We start from the raw sequence: 18,726 nt of genomic DNA, 5'->3' as shown, positions 1-18,726 counted from the left end.
AGATTTCTACTCAGCATTATGCCAGATGTTCAGATTTATTAATCGCAACTAATGAGCATTTGTGGGGAATGACTGCGCAGGAACCCCAGTGCCCACTGTTCATAGAGCCTTAGTCCTGAGCCTAGAATTCTCCAGTGTCCGCCTGCCCCGACCCTTGCTCTGTTCCTCCAGGTGATAGAGGCCCCAAGGAGGAGCTGATTTAGTCACCAGCTACGATTAGTTTTTGTTTTTTTAAAATTACTTCTGATCTTTCCTGAGGAGGAGAAAAAAAGTGTGGGACATTTAAGGTAATAAGATGTGTGAGCATTTGGGATGTTTTTGTAGGCTAGCAGGAAAATGTTTAGCATTTGTGAACAATGCATTTTCCCTCCCTAAAGTTGGTCAGAGATGAGCTCAGCATTCTGAAGACTTTGTAACACGTCTGTAAGAGTCTCCTAACTACTCTAGCCCACTTCTGCCAGTTTTTTTTCTCAACAAATAGAGGGGATGTTTTTAAGTTGTGATAGAAACCACATAACATAAGATATTTTACCACCATCTTAACCATTTTCTATTTTTTTTTTTTTCGAGACAGGGTTTTGCTGTAGCTGTTATCAAGCCTGTCCTAGAACTAGCTCTTGTAGACTAGGCTGTCCTCGAACTCACAGAGATCTGCCTGCCTCTGCCTCCCGAGTGCTGGGATTAAAGGCGAGCGCCACCACCGCCTGGCACTACACCATCTTAACCATTTTCAATGCACATCTCAAAAGTAGTGGTTACATCCACCTTGTTGGCTAACACACCTCCAGAACTTCTCACAAAGCAGAGACTCTAAGGCAGCTCATCTCCGTGTCTCCCTCTTCAAACGGCTGCTAACCTCATCCTATTAGCCCTGTCTGTGAATTTTAGTTCTCCCATTGCAGCACATGAGTAAACTGCACAGCAATCGTCTCTTTGCCCTTTGCCAGTTTAACTTAGCACAGGGGCCCTGCAGCTCATCTGTGCGGGAGAAGGTGTGGTCTCTTTGTTCCACAGCTGGATAATAGTTCTTCATATGCGTTTCTATCATTTTGTTTAGCCTTTGCTCTGCCCTTACAGACCAGAGTTCTTCCTCTCTCTTGGCTCTTGTGACTCCTCCTGCAAATGCTTCCTCAGGATGCTGTTGTCTGCCCTTAAGATCCACACCCAGAAGCAGCCTGGTTGTAGGGCTGTTGTGCTGCCCCAGAATCCTCCCACTTCACTCACCCCTCCTCAGAACACTGCATCAGCGCTGGGCTCACACTGAACTCCTTCCTAGCTCTGGCTCTCCTGGTAATACCTTCCTTCATCATGCAGTTGGCCCCACTCTTCCTAGGATATGTTCTCTTCCTCTTCAGGGTCCCACCCCTTGGACAGTGTCACCACCACTTCTAATGAACGAGCTTTTATTTGGGATTCTCTGGGAGTATCTTCTCATATCCTTTATTTGTTAAATAGGTAACTTTGACTAAAATGAACTGTAACTTTCACTATATTGAAAGTTTATATTAAAATATATTTTGTTTTCTTATTTATTATTGAATCCTAGCAGTTAGTGACTACAACTCCCAACCTAGATGATTCTTCCCTCGTGGCTAAGCAAATTTCATCCAAAATTGAGACAAAGTTAAGAGTATCATATTTGGGCATTTTCATTGTGCCTACTATGGTTGCATATCCAGATTTAAAAAAAAAAACTTTCTAAATAGATATAAGGATGTTGCTCAGGAAATTTAGAGTTCAATTTTATGTGATGAGGGAGCTTTTTAGCCTTGTGGAGCTGTTGGCTTGTGACCATCCAAGGTATAAACTTCTCTAATTGTACCGATCCCACTTTCATGGATGGTAAAATTTGTCAGCAATATTTAACTTTTTGAAATAAGTATTTCTCTCATGTAATCTATTCTTCAAGATTTGGAAATTTTAAGATGATGTTGGGTTTGTCTTTAGCAGGAATGAAATTACTCTACAATAAATTTTAATTTCATTCTACCACAACCGTCTATGACATCACATCAAAAATTTTCAAGGAACTAAATCTAAGGACCTGGCTAAAAGCATCTCAGTGCATTAAAAATGAAAAATATGCTCTATCACTCCTCCTCCCTGACTTGTGATCTGGTGTCTTTGTAACACTTGGATGACTTTGCTCTTTAAGAGTATGCTGAGATATCTTATTCTTGAAGAAACTGTCATGTTTTAACCTCAAAGCTAGGTTAAGTAAACCTCTGTGAGAACATATGCATAGTATGTTTTATGTGGTGTTTCATCATTTCTGATATGTATATGTTAAATACAGAATTTCTGGAACTAGTCCTAACTGATAACTTATAGTCCCATCTGCTGAAAATGGAGCCCAGTGAGGGCAGGAGCTCACATTGTCTCTGAATATTGTCAATGTCTATTACCAAGACTTAGTCACTCATTGTGAATGCTTCGTGGAGAAAGAGATGGATGAAGAGCTACGTATTCAGTTTTGGAAGACTTCCCTGCCGGAGTTAAGACAAGCAAGGACAGGAGCAGATCCCACTTTGGGAGAAAAGATGGTCATAGACTGTGGGGAAGCTTACAGACGAACAGAACCTAAAACCAAACCAAACCAGCAGAAAGCCAACAATCATACTCCGTTTATCTAGAAAGCCTGATTTAAGATATCAAGAAAGAACAAGAAGTGGGGAGTTGGAAAATACCAAATGACTTCAGAAAAGAAAAAAAAAAACCTCTTAGCTAATTCGAATATAAGCTGTGCAGTGAGGGCACGGAGTGGTTATCCTAACACTGTAGAGGCTGAGACAGGAGGACCAGGAGTTTGAAATTTGACTTGGTTACTAATGAGTTCCAGGCCATCCTGGACTATATAGTGATGGCATGTCTCAGACGAAAGAAACAAGAGATGGACCTCAGCAGGAGAGCCAGTGTATATAGCACCAACATTTCTGTGCTTTATTCGTGAACAGCAACAAGAGATGGACCTCAGCAGGAGAGCCAGTGTATATAGCACCAACATTTCTGTGCTTTATTCGTGAACAGCAACAAGAGATGGACCTCAGCAGGAGAGCCAGTGTATATAGCACCAACATTTCTGTGCTTTATTCGTGAACAGCAACAAGAGATGGACCTCAGCGGGAGAGCCAGTGTATATAGCACCAACATTTCTGTGCTTTATTCGTGAACAGCAACAAGAGATGGACCTCAGCGGGAGAGCCAGTGTATATAGCACCAACATTTCTGTGCTTTATTCGTGAACAGCAACAAGAGATGGACCTCAGCGGGAGAGCCAGTGTATATAGCACCAACATTTCTGTGCTTTATTCGTGAACAGCAACAAGCTTGTGGTGGGTTTTGATGTAGCTAAACTTATATTTAAAGAAGAAATATCTGGGGGTTATTTGTTGAATGCTTTGGTTGATAGAAAGATACCAGTGAACAAAGAAGTTATTGGATGGCTTTTTTTCGTTCAACAAGCATTAATTTAGCATTTATTAAATATACGGTACAGCACTGTAAGATCTTACAATCAGACCAGAAAAAATAGTAAAAAAAAAAAAAAAATAGACAAAACTGATGGAATACAAATATGTTGCGTATGTGCACACGCTGTAAGTTTTGCCCTAATTTCCTTCCCACCCTAACCAGCGAAAGTGAAATGGCTAAATCACGGAGGTTCATGAGAGTTGGCGTCACCCCAGCTGATCCCGGAAGTAAGGGATGGCGGAAAGTACCTAGAGAGTGTCAGAACTCTCCAGAGGAGACCTAGTGTCTATGGTTGCAAATGACTTGGGGTGGTTTAAATCTGCCTTGTGAGTTGTGAGAAGGTGGAGACACAGAGAAAAGCTGGCTGGGTAGGAAAAGGTGTGAAATGTGTTTAGAAAGCGAAGCAGGGGGCACATTGAGATATTCCTGAGAGAGAAAGTACTCGATGGGAGAATTAGTCATGGAAATGGATGAAAAGAAAAGAGTGAGGGTCCCTGATGAGATGGACTCCAGATTCTTTCACTGTGTGTGGGAAGAGGCCTTGGATGACCAAGGCTGCAGAACCCCTGCCTTCTTTAAGGGATTCTCAGCCCCAGGCAATCAACTTAACTTTACTCTCATGGGAAGTCCTGTTCTGTTAACTTAGTCCTGTGCATCCACCTCTGGAAGGCATGGAAGGAAAAATGAAAAGGAGTCACATTCACCTGTAGGGCTCCATTTGAGTGACAGAAAAATATCAGGATCATTGGCCAGGATACTACCATTTTTAATTTTTCTCTCTGCATCCTCTGGTCTAGCATAGAATAAGAAATATGCATACAGATCTCAACTTTTAGCTCAGAGGTCTCTAGTACTTACTGCACACAGAAGAAATGTCTGTGTAAGAGATCAAGAAACGCATCTCAATCAAATTGGTGGGGGCGATGCCAATGGGGTCATAGGAAAAGCATGAATCTCGGCCTCTCCATTCAGTGGTATGAATAAGTTACTTTATTTCTCTCTACCTTTGTGTTTCTGGAAGAAGGGTGAAGGAAGCAAGATAGTATCTGCTCATTAAACTAATGAGTTTTTGTAGGAGGCTGCCAAATTAAAAATTTTACACAAAATTACTCTTTGCTGTAGCTCGCTCAGTTACCTATGTGTGGACCTCAATCAATTATAAAATACATTTACAAAAACATTACATTATGTTTTGTTTTTGTAAAATATTTAAATATCACCATAAAGAAGCATGGCATGTAAAGCAATTTTATGTGTGGAAATGCTAACATTAACACTCTGGACTAAGTATAAAATAGTATCTTTTAACTAGAAACTATTACCAGTATTAAGATCCCAGCTTCTATTTTGATCCTTTCCCTATCCTATATTCTTGTTTCATAGATACCATGGAACAGCCAGCTCAGACTCCACAGCTCCATAGAGAGACTGTGTACTCTGGCCATGGTATCTTCTCCATTGTACAAAATTGTTCACTCTGACAAAGAAAACATGATGAGGGACCAGGAGGTGGCTTCAGTAGTTAAAAGTGTGTACTGTTGTTGCCAACTACGTATGTTTGATTCCTAATACCCATGTGGGGCAGTTCACAAGTGCACATGACTCCAGTTCCAGCGGATACAATGTCTCTGGTCTCTGTAGGTACCTTACTCAGAAGCACATCCATCTACACACACATACACAAAGACACACACACACCCACAGAGAGAGAAAGAGAGAGAGAGACTGAGAGATGGGGGAGAGAGAGAGATGGTGGGGGAAGGAAACAAAGAGCCAAACTATAAAATTTATTTGGAGCATGAATCCAATTGTTCTCAGTTCTTGCTTTATATTATCTTCTGCATTTCTGACATTTTAAATGCATTGATGAGAACATGACACTCATAATAAATATTTTGTTGTGCTAGAAGGCAGTTTCAGTCTCTGAGTGTGAAAAAGGAAACACAGACAGACAGATATCTGGAAAACTCTTGATCCAGGCACACCACCTGGTCAAAAGAGTCCAGTCTAGGTTCAGCTGCGTATGTGATCTCCTCTTGGGGTTTCAGATATGCTTGGAAGGCTTGCACATGGACCAAACTAACTCCATAGGCAGGTCCTAAGCAAAACTGGGGATCATAAGCCAAAGAGGCCAGCAGCACTGGTCTAGATGCAAGTGTGAGCAGAAGGGGTTCCTGGCATTTAAAAGAAACAGAATCCACTGAATCTCCAGAGCATCATATCGGGGACTTTGCACTTCAGTCTGACTGTGCTCGGATGGTTTGTGCTGCAGAAGCTCAGTGGACGTCAGCTGCCTCCAATCCTGGCAGGGCCTACCCACCATCACTAGGTAGGGTCTCAATTACTCTACTCAGTCTGGAGCCTGTTTGACATTGATGAGGAAATGGTAAAATACTTAGAGTTCCTAGGCCTGTATCCGGAGTGTGGACTTGTGTTAAAATGGCCATGCTTCTTACTGAAGGTACACATATGAAGCCATATTGCATGATCCCAGTCTCAGAAAGATCAACACCATGTTTTTTTTCTCATTTGTTGTTCCTCTATTCTATAGAGATAAAATCATGTCTGTGTAGTGTAATGACAGCAGGGGCCAGTCTGAGAGGGGGGAATACAGTACTATAGGCGGCCACATGCTCACTGTGTAATATGTACTTATATGAAAATGACTTTATAACACAGTGCTAGGCTAAAAAATGTTTACTCATACTTTCTGATTAGTTTCCCAAACCAACAACTTTCCTGTGCCTTTGGCCCAATTTTAAAAAGCATGAATGAGTTTCAGAGAACCTCCATAGTTGCCAGAAGTCATCTCGCTGGTTAGCAGTAGAAGCAGAATTGAGTCTCAGGATACTGAGGCACAGAGGATTGCCGTCGCTTGATTAAGCCTATTGCTGAAGCGAACATTTTCTCTTTTCATGGGTTCCAAAGCTTCCTGAACAGTGTGGGCTTCTCTCTTCTGTAGTAGCTCTCATGGATGGTGCCGACTTACAGCTGGTGGGCTGAGTCAGACAGAGAGTGCCCACGGGATCTTACCGTCCTCCCATAAATCCAGCAGCAGTGAGCCGTGGAACATTACTCATAGAGTATTTGAAGTTTCGCCTCAAATGAACAAACTAATTACCGGGTTCTTTCTGAAAGCGTTGCTTTGATTTCTTGGTACGGAAGCCACTTGACTTCAGAGCTGATTCTCCACAGTCAGTTCATCCTTGGTTCCCTCCTTCCTAAATTTCTCAGCCGGCAGTGACTTCCCTGGTCTCTCCATCAAGTTCCCAAAATTAACTCAGCCGAAATTGAATGAAGGTGTCCTAGGACCAGAGACCTTTTCCTTTGCCCCAAAACACACTGGACCTTCTTCTCTTCAACACCAAAACTTGATCATGCTTAAATGTTCTTCTCTGTTAATTTTTTTAATCCCTTTGAGTAATAAGTGTAGTTCAAAACACAGAATTAACAACCACATAGAAATAGCCACTCTCAGCATGCTAATATTTGCCGGTCCCAACTTTTGTCCTTTCTCCCATTACTTCAGTGTGTGTCAGCCTGCTTGTCTGAGTTGGCTATGCCCCCGTGTATAGTCTGATGGAGCACCCAGGTAAGTCTGGAGGAGCACTGCTTGAGATGAATTCATCTCTGTATTATACTTCTCTGCTCTCTCTGACTTAGTGCTAGCAAAACAGGGAATACTTTCAGTTCTCTTTTTCTGTGTTACTATTCTTTCCGTGTTTTAAAATTATATGCTCCAGGGAGCACCAGGTAACGCTCCCAGTGTCTTATGTAATGTTACATTGAGATAGGTTGTGTCACAGATTAAGGGAAACGGATTTAAAAACTGAGATAAAAAGGTAGAATTATTTCTCTAGTTTCTATCACTTTAAAAATTGTTACTATCATGTAAAACATTATAATGTCCTAATTAGAAAGAATGAATGAATGGAAGGAAGGAAGAGAGGAAGGGAGAGAGGGAGAGAAGGAAGAAGGAAGGGAGGGAGGGAGAGTTTCCAAACTGATTGCATACAAGGGCCCAGGCTCTCCCTGTGGTGTGGGCATGCTTCTCCTCTCACAGTGAGGATGCTGAGTCTCAGAGTATTTAGTGAGTTTCCCAGATGATAGGTGATGGATTTGGAGTAATCTAAACCATCTCTTCAGAACATGACTCTCTGCCACTAGTGAGGTTTTAGGAAATGATCTTCGTTCAGTGTTCTCAGAGAGACATATTTGGATAATCCAAAAATTATTCATATTTTCTTCATCTTGCTGATAGAAATAGCTGTATGAAAAGTTCACTCTCTGGAACTACTCTTTTTTCCCTTTTAATAACAAAGCAGCAAAGTGCAAAGATATTGAGACTTCATAAAAGCGGGAGTTGAGATTTGTCAAGAAACTTAGTATGCACCCGGAACACAATGTCATTCTTGATCTTTAGACTTCTGTGAAATGAATGTTGTTCTCTCTATGTGTAGCTGCAGTTGGATGCTGCTCAGAGACACTCATGAACTTCACAAAGGCCTCCAGGGTATCAAGCATCAGAATGGAAGTTTGAACTTGTGTTTCCATATCAAGGACAGACTTTTCTCCCAACTCTATTGGGCTGCAGCTTGCAGTCCGAAGGTGGCTGTCACGAAACACATCTCTACAGTGTATTTCATGTTTTGAAGACTTCTTGAACCTCTTTTTTTCTCACTTGGAAATCAGAATGACAGCATCTTCTTTGTCTAGTTCTTCTGAGAATGGCTCAAGGAGTGAACTTTAAAAAATACCTTTTTATTTAAAAACATCATCCTGACTGTATGCTACTTATGTAAATTTTACAATACCACACCCGTTACATTTGCACAACTCAGTCTGGGATTCCATACTGACATACTCAAAGAACTCACTCAGGTCCTCGTGACTCCCTGAATGAATATGGCCTCCTTTCTATGTGGGCTTAACTCACGAAAAAGCTGCACTCTCGACTGGGCTTCTAGAATCTTCTGTGGGCAGATGGAGGGCAGCCCAGATCAACAGTAGGGTCTCTCTTGATTATTTAAATCATTGGTGCTTTAAAAAGAATCTTGAGAGCGGTTAAATATTCATGGAGGCATTCTTCCTGGCAGCTTCTCCATTGTAGGTAATTACAGAGGGTTTAAAATATCCGACGTTGCTTGGAAGCACACAAAGCTCTGTCAGCTGCAAGCAGACAGCTGATTTGTAATTTAATTAACATCCTGGCTTGTCCTGCTCTTTGTGGCAAAAAAAGCAGAAAAGTATTTCCTTTTAGTTGGAAAACTGGTCTGGAAAATATTCAAACGAAGCACCTGGAAGAGCGGTTCATCTCTCAAGCCGGTGCTCTTGCTTGTATCCTGTCCCAAATCTGATCAAATTTCTTCTTTCAGGCACTAACCAGGCTTAGCTGTACGGCTGGCTGTGGGAGATTTTCTGAGAAGTTGTTATCACTAGGGCAGGAGTGTGTGTGGCCAGCAAGCGCTGACGTTGACCTACTTTTTTGGGTCTTTGAATAATAGATTTTGAAGACAGATTGAGCCAGACAATTCATTCAACATTTATTGAGGACCTCCTGCATATCAGGTACTAGAGGTCTGTGACCAGCTGAGAAATAGCATCCCCATTCTCACAGAAGAGTCAGTTGAAGGGGCAGATGAACATTAAGAAAATAATCATTGAAGTGAATGTCATATTTAAGAAGTGGCAGGGCTGCTGTGTCCCCAGAAAGCTTTTTGTTTTGTTTGTTTAGGTTTTCGAGACAGGATTTTTCTGTAGCTTTAGGGCCTGTCCTAGAACTAGCTCTTTTAGACCAGGCTGACCCAGAAAGCTTTTAAAGTAAGGAGCAGAGCCGGCTGCTAGTGGCACACACCTTTAGTACCAGCACTCTGGAGGCAGAGAGAGGCGAATCTCTGTGAGTCTGAGGCCAACCTGGTCTACAAGAGCTAGTTCCAGGATAGGCTCAAAAGCTACACAGACACCCTGTCTCAAAAAAACAAAAATGATTAGATAGATAGGTAGATAGGTAGATAGGTAGATAGATAGATAGATAGATAGATAGATAGATAGATAGATAGATAGATAGATAGATAAAAAAGCAAGGAGCAGTGTGGTAGGGGATAAAGACTCAGGAAAGAAACTGTGGAAATGATAGAATGTCTGTCCTGCCCCTGCTCTTTCTATCTTTCTTCCATTCCATCACACCTGAGAAGAGGAGAGAGAACCCTGGTCCAGTAAAAATGGTGTTTAAGTAGTTTATTTTATATCAATGAAGTGAATATACAAGAATCGACCAGCCAGCCACCTGTTCACTACGCTGAACATTCATCGTCTCTTTCTTCTGTTCCTTTTACCTTTGCCTCCTCCTACACCAACCTTTTCTTTCTTCCTCCAGCGCCTCCTCGTCCACTCATTTCTTCCAGAAATGAGGCATAAGTTAGAGAGTCTGCAGCAGATGCAAGGATGGATGCAGGTCACAGATTGACAGAGGAATCTAGACAGGAACTAGGGAAGGGCCAGATCTATGTGCACAGGCCTCAAATAAGGAAAGCATTAAAATAGTTATCAAACTATACAAATATTATGTTACATAACACAAGAAGGAGGCTAGTTATTCTGCTCAACTGTGGCAATTTTATTTGGAGGAAACAAAAACCCTTCCTTTTCTGTGGTTCAGTTCCGAGCCAGCTTCCTTCTCTCACTTGGCTTTTCTCTGCATTCTGAGCTGTATTCATGTATTTCCTAGGAATCATCACTTCCTTTGTAGACTTGTTATTTGTCCTATGTTCTTACTGACTCTTGACTTCTCCTGAAATAGGATTTTCCTGTTTGTGACATAACTTCTTCAAAGACGTTTTCTCTCTGCCAAGGCCCTTCGTCAACTGACTCTGGAGTGTTCTGGGTGAATATTGTGGGAGATAAAAGTAAAGGCTTGGTTCCAACCCTCGGAGAGCTTAGCAGACAGGAGGAGATGTGTTTGGGCACAAAGAATGCTATTTGTCAGTATAAGTAACAGAAGCCACATTGACCAGTTCCTACGTATCAGTCTGGTATGAAGAGTTAGCATTGTGCTTGATCGTGACCCTGCTTCATGGCATAGCTTTTTTTTTAAATATTTATTTATTTATTATGTATACAATATTCTCTCTGTGTGTTTGCCTGCAGGCCAGAAGAGGGCATCGGATCTCATTTCAGATGGTTGTGAGCCATCATGTGGTTGCTGGGAATTGAACTCAGGACCTTGGAAGAGCAGGCAATGCTCTTAACCACTGAGCCATCTCTCCAGTCCCTGTGGCATAGCTTTGATTGTGAACATCTTTCACATTCTTTGCATAGGTTTTCAGATGGTATCTTCTAGTTGAAAGATACCTCAGTGTCACCAGGAACTCAGAAGCACACAGGCATATTCTGACTTGCCTCAGCTCCTGATTTATATCCCTTCCCACCTCACTTCTCTTCCTCCCCTCTGCCTCTAGTTCTATCTCCGTGTTTTCTCCTCTCTCTTTCTCTTCTGTCAATCTTGTGCCAACCACTGCCGCAAGTGGGACACAGGGAGTAGAGTACATTTTGTTCAACAAAAGATAAACAGGTTTTTATTTATGAGAACTTGGCACACTTCCAACTTCTGGAGCTGTGATGTACTTTGCCAGCACTGCAGCACCTTCCAAATTGCCAGAGAACCTCCTGTGCTGCATCAAGCGTGTTTATGCTCCTCTGAATTCTGGGCACTTTGGGACGGTTCTGACTCACACACTAATATCACAAGAGTGAACTAAACAGCCTCTCGTGAGACTTGTTCATTTTAGTTCATTCATGTAAGAGTCTGTGGTAGGAAAAAAGATGAAGATATTTTCAGGCATTTTCTTTCTGCCTGGTGGGATTTTGCTTAGATGGACCATAGCCTTGATCAGATAATTTAAAGTTAATTCCATTAAGCTCATAGATATAGGTCTCTCACTTCATGTCATGTAGAGACTGAAGTGTCAGAGATAAATCTGTTTCCACCAGGCAATCACAAATTGTAAAGGCATGGGCACACATTTCCAATATAGCTGTTATTCACTGATTAGAATCAGTGTAGAATGTTATGGGGACATCCAAGGGGATACAAAGGGTTGGGGGATCTTTTGACATTCCTACCAGTAACAGAGGACTTCCAATGAGATAATGCCCAATCTGATTCAATCTGTTTATTGCAGATACAAAAAGTTTCTTTGTTGGAATCCAGGGTTGAAGGGAAGCTTAAGCTTGAAAACAGGGAAGAGTCCTGAAGGCATAGACAAAATGCTCCAAATGAAATTAGAACAGAAGAGATGGGACTGCAGTACTCCAGGCAGGAGCACTATCTTTGCTTCTGCTCTCATGAAAGATGAAAGAAGTAATGTTTGTTCACATAGAATAAGTCTTCTCTCATAGATCACACGGAGGCAAGGAGCTGAGAAGAGTAGGGCATAAATTTCAAAGCAGAGGTCTTTTCTCATTGCCCCCTTTCTTTGCTACTGCTAACAAGCACCCCCAAAGGAACCCGAAATGGCATTAGCAACTAGCCAAAGATTCATAGAATGAAAGATGACTCAGCATTTTCTACAACATTAAGGCTGGCTCTACCAGGGAATGACATCAACATAATTGTTTAATGTCCTTTGGTAGGTGGGTACCATGGGACCGCGATTTTCACAATAGGTGGAGTTTCTCTTTCCTATAGGAGTTAGCTTTTCAGGTCACTCCTAGGTCCATCTAAGAGAGGACTCTTTCATTACCTAAGTGATGCCTTCCTAAAAAGTGTACACCTAAGCTCTGATAAGATATCACTGTGGATTTGGATAGGGGGACAATGCCATATTCCCTTAGAAACCAAGATCGCATTATTTGATCTTCCATTTATTGTGATCATTTCCTGCTACATATATGCTTTCTTTTCTTATTCAAGTCAAGATCACTATGTCATTCAGACTGGCCTTGAAAGTGGGATTGTTATATGACTTTGCAGTTTATACAGAATATTCTTTTGCTTTGTAAAACATTTGAGATTGATGTGGGATTGCCCTCTATATGCTGTAATTATGAATAATGAATAAATGAATTGCTTTATGCCTATAGCAGAGCTATAGGGGAACATAGTTAGATAGGGAAACTAAGTTAAATGCTGGGAGAAAGAAGAAAGAGTCAGAGAGAAGCCATGTAGCCCACCAGAGACAGATGCTGGGAACTTTTACCTGGTAAGCCACAGCCATGTGGCGATACACAGATTAATGGAGATGTGTTAAATTAATATGTAAGAGTTAGCTAATAAGAAGCTAAATCTAATGGGCCAAGCAGTGAATTAATTAATATAGTTTCTGTGTGATTATTGCCAACAAGCAGCCCCCTCTCCTATATGAGATCCCATTTTAAACTGTGAAGCTTCAGGCAAAGTTGATTCTGACCCATTTTTGCTTCCATAGAATTTGATTATACATATGGTCCTCATCACGATGCACATTGGTTTCATTGTGTGTAAGTATAACTCAATTAAAATATTGCATCATTCTTCACTCCAAAACTGCATTTTTTTCCAATGTCTAGTCTCAGCAAATCCAGATGTGAATAATGAGGAGAACACATTGTATTTAAGAATCTGACGTCTTTTGTTATATGTTGAGCAAACAATATCATTGTGATTTTCCTTAAACCTGGTTTTCAATGGCTTTATAATGAAAGAGGTTGCATCTATCAGCCCCAAACAGTTCTGTATCTCATCTAGCTAAAACCTATCCTCCTCCCCATTTCCTCAAAATGCATGTATTTATTCGCTTAGCAAATCTTGTTGAACATTACATGATAGGTACTTGTCTAAGGAGCGTGAGATGTGAGGTGAAACTCTGCCAACTTTATTTTAAACCTCAAAATTAATACAAATTAGTAGAAAATTGGCAATGCATATATAGCATAAAGGATTATAATATGGCAAGCACAAGGAATTATGAAAACAGACTGAGGATTAAACGATTGACATCTGTTACATAATAAGGCGAATCTAAGAACACGTTAGACAGTCTTCAACAATACAAATTGACTTTTGAGAGAGAATCTTGCTATGTAGCCCACTGTCCAGAAGCCTGGACTTGCCTTAAACTCACAATTCTCTTGCCTCAGTTTTCCCAGTACTGGAATTAAAGATATACAGCCACCATGCCTGGCCACACCATATACTCTTAAATATGATCAGGAGATCTCTCTCTCTGTGTCTTTCTCCCTCTGTCTCTCTGTCTCTCTCTCTCTAATATATATATATATATATATATATATATATATATATATATATATATATATATATATATATATATATCATCTCCTTATGTGGATAGACAGTAGAGTAAAGATAGGAGAAAGAAGGTTCAGGTTTAAATTACCTGGACAGGGTACCATATTCAACCCCTCTCTTGATGATGAGCTTTAAAAGTAAGCTTCACCTCCACAAATGTTAGTTTTCTCATAGGCAAAATGGGATATCACAGAGTCAAGCAGAATTCAAGAGTCCTTTGTTTGCTGCAGCTATGGTACTGTCAACAGTTCATTAGTTTGTTTTGTGTGTGTGTGTGTATATGCATTTTGTTTTGTTTTGCTTTGAGATTGGCATGCTGTGGCCATTGCGTAGACTCCCCCGAAATGCATGTGCTGATGGTCAGCATCTAAAACTGGATGGCAACATAAATTATTAACCCCAAAGTGGCTCTTGTTATGGCCAAAGTATGGGTCTCTCTGAAAACTGATTTCAAGGCAGCCTATTTTTCATCTCAAAATTAAAATAGAGTATCTTCAGAAGAAGACAAACTTTTAGTGGCCTGATGTGCTAAAAACAGAGGGGCAATAGGAGCAGATCTGATACAGAGTGTAAGAAACTTGAGAAGGCACTCATGACAGAGTCTGGATCCCTGACCCCAGTGCTCTCGTGTAAAGCATGGGACACACAGAACAATCAAGACCTCTGAACAATGGACTAGCTAGGTTGGGAGTTGGACATAGAATGGTGTCCCTTTCTTTGCCTACATGTCTAAAGACTTTGAAACAATGGCCTCACCAAGGAAGCAGCTCTAAAGTAGAAGGTCAGGAAGCTATCAAGATCTAGAATCCCAGGTCCTGGAACTCTAACCACGGCTGAAGGTGGAGAACATCCAACAAGAATGATTGCGTTCCCTCAGACCAGTTCTTGTCCTGACCTTTTTTTCTCCTGGCCATCTTTCTAAGAGTGGTGTGGAAATACCTAGCACCGGCCTTTGCCAGATAAGTCCCTTGGGGATGCAAAGGATTGGTGAGCACAGAGAGAAAGAAAACAAAAGAGAAGGAAGTCTTCCCTCAGCCTCCAGTAGTCATCTGGGCAAAGTCATGCTTGGTGTTTGAAGTTCTTTAAAAACTAGCTTAGTTTCTAGAAATGGTAATATTTTGTCCTGGAATGCAGCAAACCCAAAGCCGTGTTCTTCATAGGGGTTGAACTGAAGAAAGAGCAATTACTTTTCCTTTCAAGCTTATAGAAATATTGTGGGTGGCACTTTTCCCCCTCATTGTCTAAGGGAATTTAAACTTCTGACAGATTCAGCAGCAAAATTAAGTGTCTGAGTAAGACATAAGAGTTCTAATTTCTTCCTCTCTGCTTCCATCCATGTTTCCATGCATGACTGAATTGTATTAGCCACTCTGTAGCTAGTCTTGTTATTTAAAGAAATAGCTCCTCTCTGTCTAAATAAATTTTCTCAGTTTTGTTACCAATTTTTGTCTCAGAAATAGAGTATATTGTCATGACAAAATAGTAAGCATTGTTTAATACCGATGCAGTTTTATTTAGACTTGACCAGGTATATGGTGACCCCTGGAAGAGTTTGCAGTTTAACGTTTGGCAAAGCCAACTGTACTCATACAGTATGTCCTGCTAAGTCCAAACTATTGGAATCCCTCTCAACACTGATGCATCTCTTCCCTCTTTTCTTTACTCCTAGAAGTATCGCTACCAAGATGAGGACGGGCCACACGATCATTCCTTACCTCGGCTAACTCATGAAGTAAGAGGGCCAGAACTGGTGCACGTATCGGAGAAGAACCTCTCGCAAATAGAAAATGTCCACGGATACGTCCTCCAGTCTCATATCTCCCCCCTGAAGGTCGGTCATGTTGCTCTTTATACTTCATAGCTGGTGGTTTTCGTAGGTCCTGATGGTTAAAGGCAATTGTGTGGGCCTGATTCAGTGAGACTTTTAAAAACAGAATTGTGGCCACTGATTGTAAGGATGTTTTCCGTGGTTTGGAACGCGACCTGGTAATTCTGGGAAATATTTTTATTACCCATTGTTTGGATGTCTGGAAAATCCTTTTAGTTGCGGAGAAAGGTCTAAGCAAAGATTGAAGAGTGAAAACCTGACAGGGAAAACAAACCAACCCTGTAAGTAGTAAAGTAAGGAAAAACACATCGGCATGCCACAGTTTGCTCAAACCCTCTTCTTCCGTCAGCACGTCTAGACCAACATGAAACAAGGGAAGTAAATCTGTCCTAATCTCTCCCAATGACGCCTTTGTGCCTAAACGGAAATGGAAAACGTTTGAGAGTTGGCTCATCAACACCTTGATTTTATTCTAGGGAAAATGGTTTCCAAGGTGTCCCTTTGTTTGATATCGCACTTTCCCCGGCACTTTCTACCTTTAAACATTTTAATTATAAGCAATATTTGATTAGTGATATTTTGAGAAGAGGCAATTCAGTGAGAATAAGAATTTTCTGTGCTCCTTGGTTGCTGTTTTATCTATCGGCCTGAAGCTACTCGATTTTTGTACTTTTTGATTAAAATGTGTAAGCATTCAATAATTTTTTAAAAGAAACCATACTGACTAATCCTTCAGTTACTAGCAAGATTTGTTTTATTATCAGATCACTGTTTTTTTTTAAAAAGCACTTCTTTGTATCAGTACCAAAATTCAAAAAATAAAAACAAAACAAAAACAGCTATGAAAGTTGCACTAGAGAATGAGAAGAGGACTTAATGAGTAAAATTACTTGCTTGCAAGTGTGAGGACCTGAGTTCAAATCTCCAGAACCCACATAAAAGATAAACACATAGACAAGGTAATCCTGGTTCTGACTCTACCCTTTAGAAATGGGAGGTTGAGACTAGACAATCCCTAGAAGTTTGGGGTTCCAGCTGGTTTGCAGGAAGGAAAGGATTGACACCCAAGGTTGTTCTCTGATTGCCAAATATACTATTGAACACACACACCCCGTACACACACACAATTTTTTAATTTTAATTGTTAAATGTTTTTGAAAGTAAATATAATTGCAGGAGTTTTCCCTCTTTCTTTCCTTCCTCAAACTTCTCCCACATACCCTGCTTGCTCACCACTAAATTTGTGGCCTCTTTTTCTTTAAGGGTGCTCAGTTTATATAATATTATTTGTATGTATATAATTTCAGAAAGCATCAAGAAATAGCTAAACCCTGTCTCAAGCAAACTACCAACCAACCAAACAAACAAAAAAAAAAAGAGACTATAAACTAATCAAACTAAAGCTAGTCTGGTTATGGTAGAATAGAATAAACCAAGCACTAATTACTGTGGGTTCTTAAATTAGGTCATTGTCTTCAGCGTGTACGTGATGGATAAGAAAAGGTCCAATAGGCTGGGGGGGGGTGCACGCCTTTAATCCCAGCATTCGGGAGGCAGAGGCAGGCGGATCTCTGTGAGTTTGAGGCGAGCCTGGTCTACAAGAGCTAGTTCCAGGACAGGTTCCAAAGCTACAGAGAAACCCTGCTTCGAAAAAAGAAAGAAAGAAAGAAAGAAAGAAAGAAAGAAAGAAAGAAAGAAAGAAAGAAAGTTCAATAAGTTTGTGTGATTTGGATGATTGTGCCCTCTGTTAGACCATTCCCAACTTCATTTGGGAAATATCTGTTGGGAAATCTTAAAAGTTTGCTTTTCTACAGGTTAATTTATTGTGTGTATGTGTGTGTGTTGCGTGTATGTTATGTGTGTGTGTTTCTTTATATTTTTCTATTGGCCCTTTATTCTTTCCATTACAAATATATTAGAATAGCTATCTATAATTTCGAAGATTTATTTTTAATTTTGAGTTGTTATTACTATATGGGTATTCAGTGTGAGGGGTGCACATGTGTGCCACAGTGTGCATGTGTGTGTGGACGTCAGGGTAGTCAGCTCTTTCCTTTCACCTTCAGCTGGACTCAAAGGATCCAACTCAGGTCCCTGGCATAGGCAACACCTTTACCCACTGAGCTGTGTTAGCAGCCCAAGTTCAGTGGCTTTGTATTGGGTTTCCTGTTCCTTGTAACTTCTCGTGTACTCCATATTCATCAAGTTTTACTAGTTTTATGATTGTAGCATAATGGTGATTTTTACTGAAGTTTCCTCATATCAGATTTTAAAGTAGCCGTGTATGAATAATAAGCTTTTCATATGAAATACCAAGGAGAGAAACAGCTTTTCTTCCCTGGTTAAAGCTACAAGTTCAGGGTGAGTAGCCACCAAGATACTTGGGAAAAAAAAGTTTGCTCAGGACTCTTATTCTGAGGCCATGAGGTAGCTCTTGTGAGGCTAAGGTTTGCTTGCTTTGAGCGTCTTAGAGATATATACTAAGCAGGATGTGCTTTTTAGATGATCTTGGCAGAACAGATTGTAGCACTTTCCTCTGGCAGCAGTGGTAGCAAGAAATATATACCCTTTTTGAGACAATCGTCCCTGTTTATGGAGTCTACTATTTTGTGTCATAATATGCCTGCCATGGCTGACTCGGGCCACTGACCTAAGCTAATGAAGATACATCGAAAGAGAGGCACAGGAAGGAAGGGTTCACCTTCCAGCAGGGGTTGCTTCAGCATAACCAGGCATGTCAAGTCCAAGATCATGCATTTCCACAGGAGTGGGACTAATTTTCTCATCAAGGTGGTAAGAAGTTGTTCTACTATTACAGGTCTAGTGTTTGGGTAACTGGTGTGCTGTTTTCACGCAAAGGAAACCTACTGAAATCAGAAAAATGTTAAGCATGTACAAATTCTCAATTATACACATTGTGTTGTCAAACTTGGTGCTTCTTTTACATCTGTCTAGTGTTCCTGTGTCGAACACTAGACAGAGACAAGAGGAAGGAGTCACAGCACACAAAGCCCCCAGAATTCTCCTGAGCAAACCAGGCAGTTCTCTGGTATTAATTGGGAATTTGCACATGGCATGTCAAAAGCAGAGGATAAGATTGCTGCGTAACAGTTTAAATATCACACTGAGCGTCCTTTGGCTC

General features: G+C 40.8%; 1 protein-coding gene across 21 annotated transcripts in view; it reads left to right on the top strand.

Annotated features, from left to right (window-relative positions):
* Window positions 1-18,726, top strand: part of Dlg2 (discs large MAGUK scaffold protein 2) — a 1,657,078-nt gene that overhangs the window by 766,102 nt on the left and 872,250 nt on the right. For 16 of the 21 annotated variants that reach the window (XM_075952981.1, XM_075952983.1, XM_075952982.1 and 13 more), the window contains one exon: window positions 15,426-15,587. In XM_075952981.1, the coding sequence (XP_075809096.1) occupies window positions 15,426-15,587 (162 nt within the window). The remainder of the gene's footprint in view (window positions 1-15,425; window positions 15,588-18,726) is intronic. The other 5 variants (XM_075952978.1, XM_075952987.1, XM_075952991.1 and 2 more) reach the window with 1 other exon arrangement.

The sequence above is a fragment of the Microtus pennsylvanicus genome, chromosome 18, assembly GCF_037038515.1.
Source record: "Microtus pennsylvanicus isolate mMicPen1 chromosome 18, mMicPen1.hap1, whole genome shotgun sequence".
Lineage (NCBI taxonomy): Eukaryota > Metazoa > Chordata > Mammalia > Rodentia > Cricetidae > Microtus > Microtus pennsylvanicus.
The sequence above is the reverse complement of the archived record's forward strand: the minus strand, read 5'-3'. Positions and strand labels throughout refer to the sequence as shown.